Genomic DNA, 22,638 nt, shown 5'->3' with positions numbered 1-22,638 from the left:
GGTTCCGGTTCTGGTTTAAATCAGAACTGTACAAAAGTGTATGACTAAGCCTTCTAAAAATAATGAGCAAGTGTTATCCTGAAAACTATGCTCCTCCTCAATACCAACTCTTGATTTTACACACACTGATTTTACACAGTCCCCATATTTCGGTCCCTCCAACTGCATGAAATCAAAGTTTTACTGTAGGTGTAAAGTGGCAAGTGGCCAGAAGGGGCAAGGGGAGTTTGAAGAGGGGGAATGAGAGGGAATAAAGAACAGTCCTCAAGGATGCTATAAGGGGAATGCAGACATAAATTATGGAGGTAAGTTTAACAAATAAATCGACAGAAATTGAGGACAAAATTTTCTATGGTCATTTTCTTTCCTGAACTCTATTTGGGCAAGTTAGAATAAACATTTTTACCGGTTGACAGTATTTTACATGCCCATTGGGAGACAAGATGAAAACTATTAACCCTTTTATGCCCGGTATGCTGAATAATGCCAAGGCTATTTTTTGGCGAATTTGTGGGCTTGCGCTTAAAAATTTACATAAAGACTATTATGCATTTTCGGAAACTATTTTTTTTTTCCTCCCAAAACTTACGGGTATGTTAAAGCATGTCAGATTCTAAAAACTGTTACCAAAGCTAAATGAAACACAATAAATGAAAGGCGTGAGTGAATAAAAAAACCAGGCCGATACATCGGCCCTTGGCACTCTTCGCGCATACCCCCCAAGTGGGCCAATGGATCGGCCCGCTGGCACTATAAGGGTTAATTAAGAGAAGTGTAGTTGAGTCTATGGTAGGAAATACCATTAAATTTTAGTCCCAAGCAAGCACCTGCATGTGGGTAAGGGTAAAAATTATCTGTTTCAATGTTTGGGCATCTCTGGTTATAGAAGTAATGCACTGATGGTTTATTAAATGGGAGAATAATTGTGGATACTCAATACCTTCTCGGCACCGTACCAAAAATACCTGTGACCACCCATGACTCACACATTTTCAGGGACAAAGTAGGGTGGCTATGTACATTTTGCAACGTTAAGTTCATCCCTACCCTCTCTCTCATTACTACCCCTCCCCCATCAGCGACGCCCTCCAAGAGTGTCCAGGCTCTCACGAAAGCTCATCCGCAGATATAAAGTAAACAGATTATAGTACCCCCTCAAAATAACATGGCAAAAATCGGAAAGATAAGAGCTTGACACACAAATTTAAAAATGATGTGAAAACATCAAAATGTATCATGTAGTATGCCAGTTGATATTGCAAGATCTCTGCATTTATTTTGGATCAGTTTCACCACATCTCACCAGAAACAACCAGTTTCATTTCTGGTCATTCTCAGTCACTAAGTTTTCAAGGAATAACCCATATCACATGGGTAAGCCAAACTTAGAAAGAGAAGAAATGGAAGTTCTACGATAACTTATACTCTTTAGAACATTCCATAAAGTAAAACTACCTCTTCCAACCAGGCGCGCAGCTAGGAATTAAGGCTAGGGGGGGTTTAGGTGTAACTAATACTGGGAGTACGGAATATGGGAGATTCGGGTGCCCTCCCCTCAGAAAATATTTAAGCTAAATGGTTCAAAATGATGAATTTTACGGCTTTCTGAGGGATATTTTATAAATCCTTACACTATTCTATAAGTAATATTTATCCAATTAAGTAAGTAAAATGGATTTAATTTTAAAATTTCTCTGAGTTCTGCGGGGAGTTTTATCCCCCAAGCCCACCCCCCCCCCCTAGAAGCGCCACTGCTTCCAACAACAAATACTACACTCCAATTTCATTTCGCATGAAATAAGCTAAATACTAGATCTCCAAAACTAGGCCTGTGTATACCTTATCTCAAATCTTTGATGATGACACTGCTGCGTCAAAACTAGTCATATCTCTGCGTTTCTTCAAGATTTTCTTCTGTGTCAGCTTCTTTATAGACAACAGTTTTGCTGGCTATCCTGCCAGCGTCTTCAGGTTGACGGTGTGGGCTGCTGGTTTCTGCCTCGCTTATATACATATTGTAGGCTGGATGGGAGCTGCTCCACCTGCTGCTGCTAAAACACCATCTGAGGACCACAGAGCAGCTCCCATCCAGCCTACGGTATAGAAGAAAGGCAGAAACCAACAGCTGACACCTTCGACCTGAAGACAATGACAGGATAGCCAGCGAAGCTGTTGTCTATAAGCAAGCTGACGCAGAAGAAAACCCTGAAGAAATGCAGAGATCAGACCATCGCCACGGAAACCTACGTCCTAACATGAAACTAGTAATACTTTAAAATAAATTAGTGGAATAAAACTAATTTCATTTCATTACTAAAACAAACTTCCACAAAGTTGAGCCTGAGATGATAGATATATGTAAAATTATAGGAACTTTGAGAGTACTACTGGGAAACTTTGCAAGGATTCATTACAAACTAGTCAATGCATATTATATAAAATGTATCTTTTCCAGATATCCAAGAGCCTGGGGTCAACATTCCAAGAAATCAATTCAATTCAAGACCATTAGTCATAAAAAATTTTTAGCAGGATTGATATAACAAGATTTTATTGCTAAGTAACAATGGATAGAAATAGTAAAAATCAGTCCACAAATATAGATTCAACAATGTGCAAAAACATGGTTATAATAAAAGATGTTTTAATGTATTTCAATGGCCCCATAATGATTCACCACATGACTCCAATTAAAATTTTAGTGAACACAGCCAATTAATACAGAATAATAGTGAGTCCTACTATTTTTTCAACCCAGCAGGGCTTTTGGTCGTAGCAGTTGAAAATAAAGTCTCATTGGGACATGTTGGTGAGAAAAATGTCATGGTCTTCACACTACATGCAGTTAACAGAGCCCCAAAGCCTCTTGTCTAAAAACATTTCATCTATCCATACCTTCCTTTTACAACAATACTCCACAACCACAGAGACCCAATCACAATGGGTTAGAGATAACTTGCTCAATCTGGTAAAAAAATAAATACTTTATAAAGTTTTAAGGCATTCTGCGAAGAATATCAACAATATATTTTCTTATGTGTACCAAACCATTCAAATTCACTGATCAGATTTCCCATCCATCAAATCAAAGACCAAGTGCTGTAACTGGCACTGAAGGAAATCATCGCAGTCTGATTTAAGTTCTGGGGTGAGACCTGCTGAAAAAAAGAGCAGTTAATAACCAAGTAGAACAGCTACAACTACCACAGCCTTAACCATCCTTCCCCAGCTTAACCGACTCAAATCCAAAAAATGATTGTGCTTACAAAGGGTAAGATATTTTAATACATGTATCTTGATTTTGGAGACATAACTATTCTGTTGCCTCAAGGATTAATTCAAGGATGGGTCAATGAATTTTCAGTTCAGTTGAGTTTTCAGTTCAGTTGAGTTTTCAGTTTCTGAAAAATTTAATTATCTCTTCGATAATAAAATTTTCTTTTAATAATTAATAATAATAGATAATTAAATCCTTACTTTATGAAAAATTAGAACCATCTGCTGCCATAGGAGTAATCACTTCTCCCATTTCTTACAAAAATAGTGACTCTATAGCTATAATATCTTCAACATCTAGCATCTACTCAGTGGAGTATCTGACAAAAGCAAAATGAAAATATAGCCCATTGCTTGGAAATACAGTAGACTCTTGTTATTACGAAGTTCACGCGACCGAAAAACCGGAGGTTCATAAAAACAAAGTTCGTATGAACGTTTTTTTAGGAATCATTGAAAAAAAATACATAATGTATGTGATTAAATTACACTCAAATATATAAAAACAAGAAAATTTGTTTCAGTTTCTCAATAGAAGAACGCAGCATGATGTAATCGAGGGTTGATATCTTCCCAAAGTACAGTAAGTCCTCGATATACAAACTAGATGCGTCCCGAGACCTTGTTCGTAAGTTGATAAGCCTTCAGTCCAGCCGACGAGAGTTGTCCGATGACAGGCAGAATGATCTAGCTAGGGATAGGGAGCAAGGTTGCCAGGTAAGAAAGCCGAACGCCTACATCACTTGTAAACTAAAGGGTTCCCTGAGGAAAGGAGCTGGAAGGGACGACGAGCATGAAGGACCCAAAGAAAGAATCCCTTGTCTTGGTGATTTGAAGAAAGGGCTTGTTTTGGTGATTCGGGCTTATTTTGGTGCACCATATGGATGTGATGACGTTGTATTACTAGGCTAAGTGAGTGAGGTGTGTTTGGGGGACAGCGATTGGCTGCGAACCGTTCTGGCACAGGGTTTTTCCACCCTTCATTTTGAGCTGTCATCAGACAAATCTCACTGGCCGGACTGCTTGCAAGGCATCGAGGAGTACTGTTATCCTGCAGAATGCAACACCGCATCACATTTGTGCGCAAACTCATGATTGTGACCAACTGGTCTAGTTGGGCGTGCGGCGTAGCCGGAGCCGAAAAGATCGCTCTTCGCGGCAAGGAAGAACGGGCGAATCGCTGAACAGTTCCTAACTTCACACCAGATTCAATGATACTTGTTCAGATTATGCCTAAAGTACGAGTTCCTCTATGCCACACCGCGTAGAATCAGCCAAATCAAAAGGAGTCAAATTCGAAATTTGAAATTTTTGAATGCTCGTATCTCTGAACGTTTGTAAATCAAATGTACGTAGGAAGACTACTGTACGTCCAATTTACGAGCAGTTATGAGTGGGTCACCATGAATCCGCAGGAGTGAAGCTTATTATATAATGTTGCGTGCATAATGACGTAAGAACCATTTTTGATGCTCATGGGTACAGTACACCAGAAGAACTAAAAAGTGGTGCAATTAATAAAACTTAGCGTAGTGTACATCCACCTAAATGCTGTTGTTTATTCGTGCAACTTCGTAATAAAGTTTATTTTGTAACTGCCGGGACCGGGACTGAGGTTCGTAGTTTCATAATAACGAAATTTCGTAACTACGTTTCTTATATTATAGATTGGGCCTTTTAGTCGGGACCAACGATTTGCTTCGTAATAACGAGGACTTCGTATTAATGTTGTTCTTATTAACGAGAGTCCACTGCAACAAGTTTATGAACATAGTCTTTTTCTTCAATAATCATGTAATATGGTGCAAGACAGGAACAGCCATTGGACTTCCTAAGTTTTTGACAGAAACAGGCACAATCACATTGCAAGTCTAATTCCACTCCACATTAAGCCAAATGTATGAAAATATGAGAAACATTAATTCGCACTGTGACCTCACACTGAGTAACCTAATTACACTGAAACACTGTGACTTGCGTTTCATTGAGACTGCAAAAACAATCACACAACTTGGAGCCTATTTCAATAATCTTACCAGAATCCTCCTCTGCTTCATATTGTTCTGCAAGAAACTGTAAGACCAAATTGCAAAACAGTTGGTGTCCATGAATCGGCAGCCGTTTCCCATAATGCATTAAATCCAGCCAGCTTCCAAGGAGCAATGACCAATCGCACAAATATTCATGAGTAGTTCCTCTGGAAGTAATAAAATGACAGCATTAATAAATTTCTACAAATCAAGTAATTGTATAAAAAAATGCATGGAATGTTATAAATCTCGCAGCTTATTTGAAACAAAATTGAAATCTTTGAAAACTGAAAATTTATTCATTAGTTCGTAGAATGAGACACACAAAACAATACATATTTATTGTTTCATCACTCGAAAAATTAGCATGTAGTATCGCATTATATTATGCAAGTTTATAAAATTTTTTAACATTATTGATTAAATATTATGAAAGTTATAAATTATTGAATGATAGCATGCCAAAAAGATGAAGTCATTTAAATCTCATCTGGCCGTTGGGATGGGATTTAACTAACCCTCATATGGATTTACGAATTTAGTTACGTCATTGTATTTACCGCGCCGCAGCAGTACTGCATCATTTTTTGTTATTATCTTTCAAAGTTAGCCTTTATTTACATGTTTTCTGATTTATATTAGTAAATACATCTATTATCTTTATTTATCACCGTGTTTTGCTAGATTTAACCCATTACTGTGGAAGTTAAAACAAAAAAACTTGAACGCTGCATTCTTTTGCATTTGTTGACCTGATGCTCTCTATTTCTGTTCCTTTTGTCTGTTATTTCAAATGAAAGTTTTAATTTCGTGTACAATGGTTGATTTAAATATTTTTTCTGATATGCAGTGCTGGACAAACTCAGCTTTTTAATGTTTACATTGTCTTTATTTTTTGTATCTAAATACTAAAAATGAAGACCGAATAAAATTCGTTTATGCCCATGTGATATAATTTTGCTTCACTGCGTCCACTCATATGTTATATCTTTGCAAAGTATTTAGAAGGCTAAGTTATTAAACATTAATAAACGAACAGGTGTAGGTGAAATGAGAAGAGACGGTCGTTACTTTCGTGATTTTTTCAGGATTCTGGCGATCAAGACAAATCTTACGAATATTCTGGGAGCTTATATCCTGCAATTAAAGAAATGAAGTCCTATGAGTTTTGAAATATAAAAAATATGGGATAAAGGTGACGTGTCAAAGAACCCAATGATGCTTTGGAGGTGGAGCTAGAAGAGCTGGTATTTTTTCCTACCACATTCCTTATTCCCTCACTGAGAAGGTTTCCTTAAAGATGGATGGGTAAATGTGATGCGTGGGAGTGCATCAGATGAGGTTTTACTACTGGATTGGTGGGAAATCAAAAAAAAATAACTTCTTACAAGCATGGGTTATAGGTGGTACGGGAGAAGGAACAGGTGCCTATTTTCTTTCGTCCAGCTCTGTGTGAGGGACTGATGGAAGAACATTCTGGGGTGACAAAAATACCCTCCACTGGGAGGACTTCCCTCACCTTTTCTTTCTGTAGTGTTTCCCTGACCCATACATTGAGACTATCCATACCTTCCCACTAATTGTAAGCTTCCTTATTCACCACCTTCTTCCCCCCTCCCACAAAACATGATTGAACTTCTCTCCACCCTAATGACCCACCCGAGCTGGACCTTCTTGAAATGATGGGAGGGCCACAAAGAAAAGCAGGCTTTTGAGTTTAATTCATGCACTCCCAACCTTTTTCACAATAAGGGTTTTCTACGCTTACCTGACCGAACGATCTGGGTATTCCCTGATCCTTGGCAGTCGACACACTACCATATATTATCTCCACCCCTTAACCTCAAAACAACCAACCTGGCATTGCTTCTCCTTTCTCCTCCTCACTCACTCCTTCACGTTAGTAAAAACCCTGATGAATTAAATCTCTGTGCATTTAAGTACACAAAAAACAAGAAATATATTTGCAAATTTTCACTTCACGGTAAACTGTCTATTCTTTTATTTATCATTAAACAATTTTCACCATGTAAATACTGAAATATTTGTCAGGAAAAAGAAATTATTTTCTATCACACAATTAGTTAGGTAGTAATCTTGATTTCACCCCAAATGTAATCTGTAACGTCATTGGTATTTATATGAACACCAGCAATTTTGTGTAGACTATCGTAGCCGCAAAGGAATATTTCAAATGAGAGGTGCAAGACATATAACAGTAGCCATGTGATATGTTCTTCACAGTGGTTGGTGAAACCTCTGAATCTCCTGGTGAGTTACAGTTACTCATTCAACGAGAAATATTCACACAACGGTGAGAAGCATTATTCTACGAATTCGGATAACACATTATGTTGAAATTTTCTTAGAATTGCTGACTGGTGTAATTCTAAACATAGTAACCCTGGGATTTACCCAAAGGTGATTATCCCCACGGCAGGTACATGGACATGGAGCGGAACTTAGTTTTGCCCAAGCAAAACTAAGTTCTGGAAGCCATGGAAAAAACAATCTTGCCTAGCCATGAGTTTCTATGAATAATTCTTTCAAAAAGATGAAGTTTTGTCAATGAACATTATAACAAGGCAAACATAATTATTCTTAGCTAAAGAGAAAGCAAAATTAGTATTGTAATATTTTCCTTTTGTTAAACAATTTCATTTGGTTTGTAGGGTTTAAAAAATTAAATATTATGATTATAAATACACTAATAGATTTTCATACAAAACATAATTGCTTTGAAATTAACATTGAGAGTGCAGTCCCCGACGCAGCAATGAGGAAATTCTCGGCACTGCAGCGGTGCCGTAAATCCAACGACGTAACTTTTTTCATTAGAGGCCAATAAAATATAAACTATCAACACTATGCAAACAAAATTAGATATGTAGATGAAGAAAGAAGAAAAAATACACTACTGAAAATTTCAAAATGATCCATCGGAATGGAAAATTTCTACACCAATTTTAAAACCACGATCGCCGCTAAGGCACAACGATTCCATATGATGGTTAAATGCCTACCATGCACGAGGGGTTAAATACTCCAAGAAGCCTGGAATAAACATTTACACACTGATAGCAACCAACCTTATTGTGGCAACAGTGGGTTCATTAGACCCTTTCTTCATTAAATCCAGGAGTTCCTTTGTTGCCTTTAAATTTATATCATTATGGAATGTCTCTGTATTAATAAAGAGCATCTTGCATCTTGGATCACCAGATGCTTCAGATGAAGCCAGAGTCTCGCCAAATTCCTTTATCTCACCCTTGATTGGGAACATCCATACATCCAAGGCAATACCTCTCCTAAAGAAATAAAAATTACTTTTTAAAAATCATTTATGTATAAGTGAATTTTGACAGTTAAATTCAGGAATTGTTAAAAAAAATCATTAAGATTAATGCAAACAAGTAATTGAAAAAATTAGTAGCCGCTGGAATAGGGTGGTTTCCTATTATTTTTTAACTGTCTAAATCGAAATATTATTACTCCTGGAGTATGCATTTCACACTCATAGATTTTTAAATGGCGGTACATATCTATTTTTCACGGTTAAATGAAAAGTGAAAATTTTCAAGCTCGCGAAAACACAACAGTTAATTAGGAATGCTGGGAAAAGCCTGTGTGACGTCATTCTGGTTCCCACTGTCGTTGTGTGAGGTGACCTTGGGGCGAGGGTATGAGCGCCGCCACGATGCGGGCTGCTAGCAGGTAGCAGAGTACCCTGCTAGTGGGTAGTGCTTGGCTTAAATAAGGATTATTAATACCCTATCAAACGAGGGAAACTTTCCGGCCACAGGCAGTGTTAATAGTTGATTATTAAGAGATGTTTCCCTGAGCTCTGTGCCTCATGCATGCAATGGTAATCTCTGGCGATGTTAAACTCCTGACTACTCGTATAGCATCTGGGTCCCTGTGATGTCACGTGGAGCGGCATCGCATGGGCACCAATCTGGCCTTTTCCAAATGAGGTTAAAAATGACCATTAACATTCGTCTAAACTGGGATTTCTAAAGCCAAATAATTTGCATATTATGATTACACTAATGGTGGGTAACGAATCGCAATCAATTTCTTTCGTTTTCTTTGATGAAGGAAACTACCCTATTCATATTAAACAGAACAACAAAGTGACAGGTCTGATTCGAGCAAAAGAAAGTCTAACTCCAGTATGTATTTAAACTTCCTCTCCTACCTTGTCTATGCTGGGAATGACATGAATGAAAGGACAAAACAAAGTCTATAAAAAAGAGCAGAATATTGTTTTGATCAGAGATAAATAAATAAGGATTTATAGGAAAATTTCAAAGTTTTCATGCTACATAAAAATATCACATTCAAAGAAAAATTGAATGTATGAATGAATTCCAAATCAGCGCAGGTCAAGTCTGAAAATTTATTTAACAAACTAGTTTTTCCATACATTCTAAGGCTACCAAAGTCATCACACTGATTTTTCTCCAAGAATAGAGTAGGTACTATAATTAACATTCATTCAAAGAAAATATTGAACCTATAGTCCTATTGTCAAATATATCTTGATAAAAGTTCATCCCAAATTACTGCCAAATGGACTTGTCACTTAAAGTAATTTTAGAACACCTGGTTTAAATTATTTAATATATCATCATAAGTTTTTTTACCTAAACCTAAAATCCTTCTTAATAGCAGTCAGAGCTGAGGGTCCACCAAATGAGAAACCAATTACAGCTGGGGAGATCACATTTAGTCTTCCCTAAAAATTTGAGAAAAACGTATTGTAATGCATTCACAAAATATAGATAAAACTATGTCAGCCATAAGATTATACTGCCAATGACTTATGAAATATCACCAAATCCTTATTCTACATGTTACCAAGGAATTGCAAACAGCAATGAAAACCTTCAGGCATTGCAAGCTTCCTCCATCTGTACCTCCGACCAGAAGGACTAGCAGGATAGCAAGCAGTACCATCATAAATGACTTACAAGGAAAGTCCCTCAATTGTCACCACCAGACCTTGTTCAAATTTTGCTAGGTAATGGAAAATGGATACCTATAAAGAGTAGTTTTTGTTTCAGCTGCCAATGCTCAGTACATATCAAGATACATATTCATCATCATCATCATCATTAGTCAACAATCCTAGGATTGGTTTGACACACCTCTCCATTTCTCTCTTCTATCCGCTAACCTTTTTATAGCAACATATTTCTTATCTTTCACATCCTTTTATAACATGTCCTATGTAACTCATTCGGGGCAGTCCCTTCCTCTTCTTCCCTTCCACCAGTCCTAGGATAGAAGATACAGGGTCCGGCGTGATGCGGTGGAAATCTTTGATATTCAGCTTATTAAAACAACTTGTCTGTTTCCACACTATTTTATTTTTACAGACCACGGTTTCGGCAGCTTGTGCCATTGTCAAGGTACATAGCCTTGGGTGACAGCCTTTTCATAGGTTTTTCGGGAGGGGGAGGAAGGGATGGGAGGGGTTATTGGAGTGTGCTCATGCCGAGGTTACTGATGACGTCAATGGGCGATGGGTTGGAGGTAGGGTAATGTTCCCATTCCACTCACCCCTTCTCAACATTCATTGGATGCTACATATGGAGTATGTTAGCTGAACTTCTAAGATAGTCTTCATTAGGTCGCCATGCCTCAAAATGTGAACAACTAAGTTGTATCGTCTACTGCTTAAGGTTTTTAGAAGGCTTCTCATTTCTTCCACTCTTCTAAGCACTTCCTCGTTACTTATATGGTCAATCCATTTTATCTTCATCATTCTTCAGTAACACCACATTTCGAATGCTTCCACTCTTGACTTCTCTGCTGCTGTCAACGTCCAAGCCGTGCTTCCATAGAGAAACATACTCCATATGTAGCATCTAATGAACTGTTTCCATACTTCTATGCTTGTATTCTCAGCTGTAAGAAGATTCTTCTTTTTGTAGAAAGTAGGGATGGGTCGAATAGCAGATTTCTTGAATTCGAGTATCGAATTCGAATATCAAATCATAGCTCGAATATCAAATCATAGCTTGAATATCAAATCATAGCTCGAATATTCGAATACCTCGAATACTAAACGATGAATGCGGGAATGTTTGACTAGGTCGCCTATGCAGCAGGAAACCCAAGATTTTGGCGAGTAATTGTGATTTCCTTTAAAGGATTCAAAGAGGAATTTAGCTGATTGATGGAATATTTTAATTTTATGTAAACAATAGGGTAGTTTCCTTCATTAAAGAATACGAAAGACATCGAATGTGATTCGGTACACACCATTAGTGTAATAATAATATACAAATTATTTGGTTATAGAAATACCGGTTTATACGAATGGCAATGGTCAATTTCACCCTCATTTGAAAAAGGCCAGATTGGCGCCCATGCGATGCCACTTCATGTGACGTCACAGTGACCTAGTTTCTATATGAGTAGATAGGAGTTTTACACCGTCTGAGATTAGCAATTCATGCATGAGGCACAGAGCTCAGGGAAACATGGTCTTAATAATCACCTATTAACACTGCCTAAGGTCGGAAAGTTTCCTTCATTTGATGAGATATTAATAATCCTTATTTAAGCCAACTGCTACCAGCTAGCATGGTACTCAGCTACCTGCTAGCATCCTGCGTCGTATCAGCGCTCAGAACCTCGCCCCAAGGTCACCTCACTCGCGGCAACGGGAAGCAGAACAACGTCACGCGGAGTTTTTCCCGGCATTCATACTTACCCGTCGCGGTTTTCGCGCGCTTGAAATTTTTCTCTTTTCATTTAATCGCCAAAAATAGATATCGTCTAATAAAAATCTAAAAGCGTTAAATACGTACTCCAGGAGTAATAATCTTTCGATTTAGGCAATAAAATAATAATAGGAAACCACCTTATTTGAGCATTACGCCAAAATGCTAAGCCTCCGTCGTATTTCTTTGTCTTTCCGGCATTTATTTTCCTGCGTAAAATGCTTAAATTAAGTCAGAAATATGTCCTGTTTGGTCTTATTCTTTTTTAAATTACGCGCACATTACTAATATTTCAATCCAATAAAAGTGTAATACCAATTGCCGAAAGTCATTATTAGACAACTTTTGGGCTAGTAGATGACTCATGCAGCAGTTGGCCTCCAGAAATGGGGAACTCGAAGCAGGTAAGCAAAAAAAGGCCACTGAGTGAGTAGAGTGGGGAAGGGCGTGAGACACGTTTTTATTGTTCTCGTGTAACTTGATATATTTTTCCAAGCTAAGGTCTTTGTAATACGATCCCTGCGCGAGCTGGGATCTTTTGTTTGATTTCGGAGAGGAGGAAATCGTCAGAGTGGTTGAGGCAAATGCTGAATGGAGGGGGATAGCAGATCGTGGGAAATGCGCCAATGTCACTATCCCACGGCCCTGAGTTTCTCCCTATGGTAGTTTCATCTCCTGGGGAAGATTCAAAAGTGCCTGTCGTTATTAGCCACAAAGTGCACATGGTAAACACCTCATCTCATTTTTATCAAAAGATGGATGCGGGAAAATGGTCAGTGGGGGAGAAAGAGTGAAGGGTGAAACGCGATTCTATTATTTTCCGGTAACTTGGTATTTTTTTCGAAGCTAAGGTCTTCGTAATACGATCACTGCACGAGCTGGGACCTTTTGTTTGATTTCGGAGAAGATAAAATCGTCAGATTGGGTGGGGTGAATGCTGAATGGAGGGGGATAGCGGATCGTGGGAAATGCGCCAATGTTGCTATCCCACGACACTGAGGTTCTCCTGATGGGGGACACCTGGGATTTTCGGATTTTTTTCACCCGATCAATTTCAGTTCCCCACGTCGAACTCTTTTCACTGCTCTAACCGCTCTAACCCTCGAATTTGATGTAGTTCGTCAGCTTGCCTAAAACGGCACTGCATGCACTAATCGACTAGAGTTCTCTTAATTTTTCCAAGTCAACAACCAACGACGTGCGAGCGACAGTGCATGACGCGAAATTCAAAGTATGTATTTGAGGTATTTGAGACGGTATCTTTGGCATAACTATTCGAGATCTCGAATATCGAATACTTTCTAGTATTCGAGGTATTCGAGTATTCGCGGATACTATTCGCACATCTCTAGTAGAAAGCCCTCTTTGCCTGCACTATTTCTTTCTTGCTCCACCCATCATTGGTATACCTAGGAAAGCATAAGCTGAAAGAGTTTTCTTACTTGGGAAGCCAAATTATACCATTTTTCCGAACTGACGGCGGCTGGGTGGAAAATAGAAACTAGCCAATGAGAAACGCTGCCCCTTCCACCTCTCCGTTTCCCTCCATCCCCTTCCCATTTCTCCTCCGTTCCCCTCCATCCGGCTGACCGGCGTTGCCAGCCTTGGGAATAACGGTACTTTCGGGGGCGGCAGAACGAGCCCTGTAGGATCTCATAAGATTCGGCTTGGCAACACTGCTAGCTGGAGAGCGATGTGCACTGCACGGAGGTCGGAGAGAGACTGCGGGTTCTTCCACACTTTCTCCTGTCGCTCTCCTGTTATTGGCTAGAAGAGTGGGTGGATTTCGAGCACGCTCAAGGTCAGCCGCCGTCAGTTCAGAAAAATGGTATAATTTGGCTTCCCAAGTAAGAAAACTCTTTCACCTCTTCAAGCTTATGCTTTCCTAGGTTAATCTTTGTCTTAGCCTCCTCTCTTTTGCCAGATACATATTAGCTACAGAAATTAACAATCAAACTCCTAAATATATGCAACCAGCAGCACACCAATGGCCCCTTGAATTTCATTTATAGGATGACGAATACTGACGTTGTATTGTCATGCTGTGGGTTGCATACATTTATCCATTTACCTAGGTCTTTCCGTTGCTAATATCTCAAAAAGTATTGAGCATTGGCAGCTGAAACAATATATCACCTGATGGGTATCCATTTCCTATCACTTAGCAAAATTTGAACGAGATCTGGTGACGACACTCGAGGGACTTCCAACTGCTATTCACAATTTCTTGTTTACCATATTTTTCTAAGGACATAAAATAATTGAATATGAAAAGTATGGGCATTATATCAGTTATAATTTGGTATATTCCACAGTTTAGAAAGAACGAAAAAGCTGGTTCTTACTTTCATCTGTGAAATTTTAAACTCGTTTCCAGCATATTCGCCATGAAGAATATTGTCATTGTCATCCATCTGTCCCAAGTTGATTTTCTCCATGAGATTCAGGGCCTTTATGAGTTCCTCAGATCGTATTTCAACCTAATTCAAGGGAAGAAATTGATCTTAAAGTGAGCCTCTGAATCAAAATCCAGGAATAAAATATCAATGAAGGAAGTGCAATCTTATGTTTCCATGAGAAGTTTTGTAAGTTTCTCACACCACCTAATCACCTCCTTCCTAAGACTTGATGTTTTCATTTTAACACTGAAGAAAAAAACTTACTCATTTTGATATCATGTACAGATGGCAGAAACAGAGAAAATGAGTGTTCTGGAGAAGGTTATAAGTTAAACACAGTCCTTTGGTGCATTCCCTTGGTGACCTTTCACTTTGAGGATTCTTGGTTGCAAGTGTTCAAATGCTTCAACCAAGATTAGCACTGGAGACCCCTTGATGTGACGCCAAGTGCTGTACCCATTACAATACCACCCTCCCACAGAGTGAACTACAGAAAGAATATGACACCAAATAGAATCATGCCACTCCCAGAGTCAAAAGCCTCTTTTGCCATGAATGCACTGGTTGAAGATCGCAAGCACATTTCACTGCAGTAGGAACAGAAAAAAATGAAACAATACAAAATGCAGGATTTCATCCTGCCATCCATTTCCAGGCCACACAGGTCTTTTCATCAGCTTAAATGGTTGGACACAATTGCAAAATAAATCCAGTCCCCTCAATAGATTTCTCGTCCCTTTCCCAAGCAAAATCTCAGGGGCCCTGATACCGAAGCAACATTGATTCCCCTCAATTTAAAGACAACACACAAAATCCCATTATACACATTACCAGTGCCAAAGATATAACACTAAAAAATTGATTAAAAAAACCTTGATTTTTCACAGAAAAACCTCCAATGCAACAACAATTCTCCAAATACAACAAAATCTAAACTTAATGACATATTATGCAAAATATGGGACATGCGTAAAAATGATAAATAAAATGTCGACAAGGCCTTTTTACAAATGTCTTAAAAGAATAAAAGAGACAATTACCTGCTCCTTTCTTACTTCATGATGTATTGAATTACCAAACTTCACATTTTTATAAGGCAACCATGTCTTTTCTCCTTTGTCTCTCATCTCCTTTGACTTATAATAGTATGTTCCTGAAGCTGATCCATCCCTGAAAAATATGAGGAATGTGCCCAGTAAATACAAAATCACAATATCATTAAAAGCTTAAAACTTAAGAAAAGGGAATCAATGATAAAGTAAACATTTGAGCCCTGAGTTTGCTTTTAGATCAATTCTGTGGCATAATGACTTGTATGACTCCCTGACCCTCCTAATGTCACTGATGTGAAACACAACATAACAATATGTAGTTACAATACATTGGATGGTATAAAAATACTGGCAGTACCAAATACTATTCTATACATTGCTGTCACCTCTAGCAATGATATCATTGCTAGATGATGACCACACCTTCCAGAATGCCTTGGGTGAAGCCCAACTTCATTACATGGAATCAAATAACCAAGAGTCATACGAGCAACTCACGACATTGTCAGTGGCACTTTCTCAAAAATGGCATTGAATTGTAAAAACCCAGGTTGGCATTCATATTGAATAAGTGTGGAATAATATAAGTGTTTGCTTCATCATGTATTGACCAACGCTACAGTGTAAAAATAAATTTTAACAGTTATCAAGCAACACTTATAAGGCATATGTATGATGGAAATGAGATGTTCAAATATCCTAGATACACCTATCCACAGGAACAAAAAATAGCCATTTGAATATAATAAAAAATACTGTCTATACACACGTACTATATAATATATTCACTCTTTTTCATTTTCCCTTAAATTACATTTCTTTCCTACACAGTGAAATTCCCTGACCTTCTTGGTTCCCTAGAAGAGTGGCTACCCAGTCAATGGGTCTTTTTTACACGTCCACTGTCACATATGGAAGACTTGCATGAGCAGTTTGAAAATTCTTCTGCTGATTCAACTTCAAGAGATTCACCCCTGCAAAACCTCTGTAAATACATATTGACTGATTTCCTTTGTAAGACTCACTCAAGTTGAATACTTGTTTTAGATGGAGCTCCCTGTGGCTAAGCATAGAGCCACCAAGAGCATCCATCAGGTTGCGGATGGTGGACCAATCTCGAGATACAGAGGTTATCGACGATATAAGTAAGTTTGCTCATCAAATAAGCAGTAATGAGTGGTATATGTCTATCCTTGGGTAAGTTAACCTGGGGGGTAAGGCAGCAGCTTTCCATGTGAGTGAAGGTAGAGACTACAGCGGTCAGTACATTGAAACTCATATCACTGCAGGTGTGGCAGAATTCACTGTAACAGTTGTAGTACCGTGACATGGAAGGCAAGGGGAAACCACCACATTATTATTCGAAGGAGTTGCCAATACTCCACACAATATTTTACAAAAGACATGATGGTATGCAGAAAATTTTCTTGGGTTTTCCACCAGTTGATGTTTTCCATGTCTCCTGACGTTTCGAGCAGTGACTTGCAGTTCATCCTCAGGGGATCTTCCGAATGATGAAATGATCATTCAGAAGATACCCTGAGGATGAACAGCAAGTCGCAGCTCAAAATTTCGGGAGACATGGAAAACATCAACCAATGGAAAACTCGAGAAACTTTTCTGCACCTGCTATGCCTGGAAAACCTAGGATCATACGACATGATGGTATCTTCTTGAGTAAAACATGCTGGAATCAAACTAGTCCCAAATTCAGATCTGCACAGAGAGACTACCAAAAAGGATACATAGCTCAAAGATGATAAGACTTTTAGGAAAGGAATGTGAGATCACTTTGACCCTGAAGATTGCAGGACCTGACGGTGGAAAGGTGAAGAACACGGGTCAGTAAAGAAAAGGTCAGGAACTAGGAATCAGCAAAATGAAGTAGCCAGAGGAGGGATACTTTTAGAGTGGAGCACTGACAGCAGGCTAGCTGTTGCTAACAAATTATTTAAAAGTCATGACCAAAGAGGATATATGAGGAAAATACCACGAGATGTGGATTTTAAATAGACTAAATCTTGGTGAAGCAGAGATTTAGGTCGCTTTCAGACGATACGACTTTACCCTGCTTGCCGTGAAATGCAGAGAGCCGTCTCGTCTAAAAGCCGTATCAATTTCACGGCCTGTGCCGTGAACAGCAGCCAGCGAAAAGTATTGTCTGAAAGCAGCCTCAAGGTAGCATTGCGTGTATTTCATGCAGTAGATGGCACAGCACCATGCCGGATTGAAATAGGTGCCGTGCCATCAATGGAGAGATTTGACTCGTTTGAAGGCATCCATAGAGCCCTATGATTATTTGAAAGCACGGCGCCATGTCGCAGACGGTGGCTGGCAAAAAGCCGTCCCGTCTGAAAGAGGCCTTTGAAACCAGGTGAAAGACTGCAGAAGCTACTCTGGGCCATATATTACCAGCAACCATAATTCAGTGATGATCAAATGCCAGATAAAATTCAAGAAACTGAAGACAACTGTGAAGAATGTATGGAAAGCAGAAAAACTGAAAAAGCATCAACATCAGTGTGTGATTTTAATGTTACAGTTACATTTCATCAGGAAGGACCAGTTTTAAACTCACATAGGAACTGCTTTTATTTCAGAATCTAATGAATGAGGTTCAAGTAAATGAATTTGTAAATATTAAGGGGAATCAGCTTGATTCATTGGTAACCGACTTTTATTTCATCACATTAGATTATGCAAGCGGGGAGGAAGCAGTTCTTCCATTGTACAGCTGGTAACATGAAAAATGCTAACAATCCATATCTGAATGACCTCTGTAAACTAAGTGTCTCATTTTCATTTGAAAATAATGTATCAATATATTTACCCAATCTCATTCAACTTACCTATGCTCTAATACAGCCACCACAAATCCATGAGATGCCATTTCAAGTCCTAAGGCAGAATGTGCAAATCGGTTGCCAGCCATGCCATGAGACATAATGACCATAGGGTGTTTTTTACTTTTCTGAGGTTTTGTACTTCCTGTTGTAGTTTCCTTGCCTTCTTGTTCCAATGGAGAGAACTGCGATCCCCAATAGACAGGGATCTTTGCATTTACTCCTGCAATAATGGCATATGTGGCCCAGACTATCACCTTCCACAGACCCATCAACCTGGCACATCCATCGAAGTACCTACTGTCAGGTAACCATGGAATCCAACGCTTTTGGAAGTTGTTGTTAAACTGAGGCGTCCTATTCTTGATGGCCTGATACAAAAATGAGGATATAGCATTTCATTGTATGATTATGATGAATGCAACAAAATTATGATTGAATTTCAGGTAATATGGAGAAGATATTTCAGTCTCGTGAGTGATCATATTGGGCAAATTAAAATTCTGGATTTGATGGCATAAAATAGAAAAGAATTCAAAATGTATTGCTGAAATAAAATATACACAATGCTTCCTGATAGACAATTCTTAATATTAAATTGAATATCCAAATATTCAATTTAATAAGAGGAAGTTCAATTGACTTATTACCATCAATAACCACCAATGAGACTAATGAAATGAGCACTCAAATTAAAACAGCTATCATGGCTAATCCACCTTAATTACCTACGACCTTAGTCCTTCACTTCACCTATAAAATAGGTAGTGAGCCTGGTGCTGTCACCTACCTAAGGAAGCTAGCAAACGACAACAACAATGCTGTTACCGTTAATCTGTTACAAATGCTTACCCACACATGGTTCACTGAATTGTGCTTAAGTTGTTGGTTGAGGGCAATGGCATAGCCAGGGGGTCCAGACCCCCTCAAAATATAAAAACGCAATTATTTTCCTTCATAAAAGAAAACAACATATTGAAAAATCATGAATTTAAAAAAATATTTCTTTAACAAATGAAGTTTTTTCGATTATGTAAAGTGTTAAAATTAGTTAAAAACCCATTACTTAGTACCCTGCTTTTAAAAAAATCCCCCCTTCTGGTTTTTGACCTCCCCCTCCCCCCGAACGAAATTCCTGGCTACGACACTGGTTGAGGAGAGAACGTTTATAAATATCAGTATTATTTAACCTGTGAAAAACTGGGGCAGCAATAAATTGAATCATTTGTGCATCTCTTCAAATATTCAGTAAGAGTGAAAGTCTTGATGTGATTATTGTTCTTTAGTGTATTCGTTTAATACTTTATCATGTGACCTCTGTTTTCAGCTACCGTATTTACTCACCAGATAGCACAAAGTAAGAGAGTTAACCGTTTCTTATGGTTTTCTTACGGAAAAAAATGATAAGCAGCTTATCGTAAGATAAGGGACTTATATAAGGCAAGGGTTATAAGAATAATAGATGTTCCTTCCGGCATTTTTATATTATTCTACGTCGCTATTCTTGTGAACTTGTGTGTTTTTCTTACGACTGTCGTTTCGCCATCAGTTCATAAATGTGAATGATTTTCAAATTATGCTGGCATGATGTTATTTCTCCTCATAATATAGAAGCGCCAAGAATAAAAACATTATTCTTATATGTAAAGGCCTTAATAAACACTCTGAAACGATGGGATAATAACAGCATCTACAGAAGTGCTGAAAGTTTGGCATCCATTTTGCCATTACTCTAGATGTTTGTCGGCCTGGCTGTAAGAAGCCCATAACAAGCTTACTTGAGAGGCGCCTTCCTTATTTCTTCCTTTCACCTTATCTCAATGACTTATAATGTGCTAGCTGGGCCATGTATGCCATGCCCTCGTGTATCCCACACACCTCCATTTTTGGGCCAGCTCGTGAGGAAAAAAACTTCTCAGCGCTTTTAGCGGTCTAATGCAATTTTGAGGATTCTTGTAAGCCGCGCAACCAGCTTTTTTCAACGCCATTTCCGTAAAAAAGGTGTGTGGCTTCTATGAATAAATACGGTTCATGCATCTAAATAATGTATTTAGTGTATGCATGTTATGTCAATAACAAGAACCTACAAGAATTTTCAGGGTACTGTACAGTACAATAAAGTGAAAAACAAACCTGCAAGAAACAAGTATTTCTTGCAGATTTGTTTCTGTAAAGTGAAATCACAGAGTTCATGTATATTGTTCATGTTAATGGCACATGTCCATGTCCATATTCATGGCACATTTACCTGGGTTACCTGGGTCAAGATAATGTGCATTAATACAGGACCAAAATTATTTTAATTATTAATTTACAGAAGTCTTTCTTTGATAAAAGTATGCAAAATATTTTCTCGTACAGAGATTGTTCCGTTAATCATGGCAAAACTTTTGTTTTTCGATGACTATTCAAGTTTGTTAGAACTGATGAAAGTTGCGGCTATAATGTAAAGGTTGTTCTGTTAAACATGGAAAAGCTTTCACTTTACAATAACTATTCAAGATTGTTAGAACTTATTTTTAAAAGCAATTTCAAAGTTTTTCTAACACTCCTTCAAATGAGATTTCAACTGTAAATTCTCTGATTAAAAAATTATTTCTTGAGAAACGACAATTCATGAAATTGATATTTTACGTTTATCCTGCCTAATACATTTACCAAATAAGAAAAATATGTATTTTCAATTGAAAAAATATTTCCATGGAAAAAAATAAATTGTAAAATTTAAGTGCTTAATTGAATATATAACACAGATGTAAAGCAACGGGAAGGGAAACGTCGACTACGAACAGAATTCGAACTAAATGACAAAAAACTGCAACAAAATACCGGCATACTGATAATAAATAGACATAATGGGAAAGTTTTTTTAAACACATACCACACTTTCTGATGGATAATAGAGTCGTATGAAAGATCCGCTTGAAGAGTACTCAGTCATAATATCCACTCCGCCAGGGACATAAGGGCCTCCAGATTTTTTAATGTACCACAAATATTGAAGAGAAGAGAAATCAAACCTTAGCCGTAATTTGCAGAAGAATAAAATTCGTAATTTGACCTAGTGTCAGTAAAATAATTTCCACAACCAACAACGAATATTATGACGTTACCAGTTGGCACAGGCAAATGCACAGCTTTTGTCATCTTCTCCAAGAGCTCCCACATATTCGACGAATGAGTAAACCTATACTACAAGTATTAAAAATACCCAACAAAACAAAATTCGCCTAACCCACTTGAACTTCACGCTGACTTGCTAAGTTCGAGGAAACTGCGATTGAACGATTACCGACATCGGCAGTAGGGCGATTCGATACTTCTTTCGACCTCACGAATGAAAGCCACCGAACCACATCAAGGTCATTCAGCGTACAGCGATACCAGTTTAAAAGAGGAAAACCAATGTAACCAGCGATCATGTCTTATTTTTCTGGATTAAAAATTTAATTTACGCCCAAAAGTGCAAGTCGTTACCTTGCAGTGATTAATGCGTCATTTTTATAACCGCTTTCCCAATTCGTTCCATTTCTTTTCCATTTTTGTCTGGCAACTTAATTTGGGCAAAGGTCAGATTAGAAATCGCCTCCAACATACGATGGATACTACCAGCCCTCATGGGGGAGAACTGGTCAAACTACTCAGAGACTTAATTCTTGGTCGCGCTTAATTTCCAGAGCTCTTGTTTTTTAATAGTTACATAGGAAGCATACCTATAATCTAAAGATCCAAGGATGCTCTAACAGCGAAATTTCGGCCGCAGAGGACTGTATTATTTATTGACCTACCCCCTGTAAACTGAAAGTAACATATATTGCTACGAATCTCACCGTAAACACGGTTATTTTTAAATTAATAATGTTCACCCAGCAGCCATAAATTCTAAGAAAAGGGATTCCACTTCCAGGAATCAAAATACAGAGATCCATATGCTTACCAAAGGGCACCTAATCCGAAACATTTTTTAATTTTGCTCAGGCTATGAGGACGGCGTAACGTTTCCTCGAGGAGACTGCAGTCTTCCATCCTTGCAGGTCCTCATGCAAACACGAAAACTACACACAGAGTAAAGCTGCTTTTCATCTGCATTATCATCTCATTCACTCTGAAATAGCTGGCTCAGTTAAACTGGTCCTATCATAAAATTCAAACAAGAAACTTGAGCATAATATAAAAGAAATCCGAGCCATCCACACATAGACAAACGTCTATTTTTGATAGCTTTTTACCTGACTGAATCTTACAAGGAAAATAATTAGAAATGACGCGTATTAAACGGGAAATATTACCACTTTTCGGTTAAA

The 22,638-nt window shown here is 38.2% G+C and overlaps 1 protein-coding gene across 2 annotated transcripts; it reads right to left on the bottom strand.

The window, feature by feature from the left end:
* Positions 1 to 2,534: 2,534 nt before the first annotated feature.
* On the bottom strand, positions 2,535 to 21,638 carry LOC124164174 (platelet-activating factor acetylhydrolase-like). Of its 2 annotated transcripts, none has more exons than XM_046541375.1 (9): positions 21,448 to 21,638; positions 21,216 to 21,304; positions 18,341 to 18,705; positions 15,480 to 15,609; positions 14,386 to 14,520; positions 9,953 to 10,044; positions 8,396 to 8,614; positions 5,313 to 5,473; positions 2,535 to 3,158 (listed from the first exon to the last, which is right to left on the bottom strand). In XM_046541375.1, exons 1-9 carry the CDS (start codon positions 21,500 to 21,502, stop codon positions 3,058 to 3,060), a joined length of 1,347 nt encoding a protein of 448 aa, XP_046397331.1. In that variant the 5' UTR covers positions 21,503 to 21,638; the 3' UTR covers positions 2,535 to 3,057. The 2 variants fall into 2 exon arrangements, with proteins under 2 accessions (XP_046397331.1, XP_046397332.1); XM_046541376.1 differs by having other exon boundaries at positions 2,535 to 3,155; positions 21,448 to 21,636.
* Positions 21,639 to 22,638: the final 1,000 nt, after the last annotated feature.

Source organism: Ischnura elegans, chromosome 8, assembly GCF_921293095.1.
Source record: "Ischnura elegans chromosome 8, ioIscEleg1.1, whole genome shotgun sequence".
Classification (NCBI taxonomy): domain Eukaryota; kingdom Metazoa; phylum Arthropoda; class Insecta; order Odonata; family Coenagrionidae; genus Ischnura; species Ischnura elegans.
The sequence above is the reverse complement of the archived record's forward strand: the minus strand, read 5'-3'. Positions and strand labels throughout refer to the sequence as shown.

What these genes read in the sequence shown, in the direction of transcription:
- LOC124164174 (XM_046541375.1), bottom strand. Translation starts at nt 21,502, where the DNA reads ATGTGGGAGCTCTTGGAGAAGATGACAAAAGCTGTGCATTTGCCTGTG. An exon ending in TTAAAATTTCACAGATGAAA is followed by an intron (nt 10,045 to 14,385) that starts GTAAGAACCAGC and finishes TCAAATTTTTAG; the next exon opens with GGAAGACTAAATGTGATCTC. An exon ending in TGAAGCAGAGGAGGATTCTG is followed by an intron (nt 3,159 to 5,312) that starts GTAAGATTATTG and finishes TCTTTTTTTCAG; the next exon opens with CAGGTCTCACCCCAGAACTT.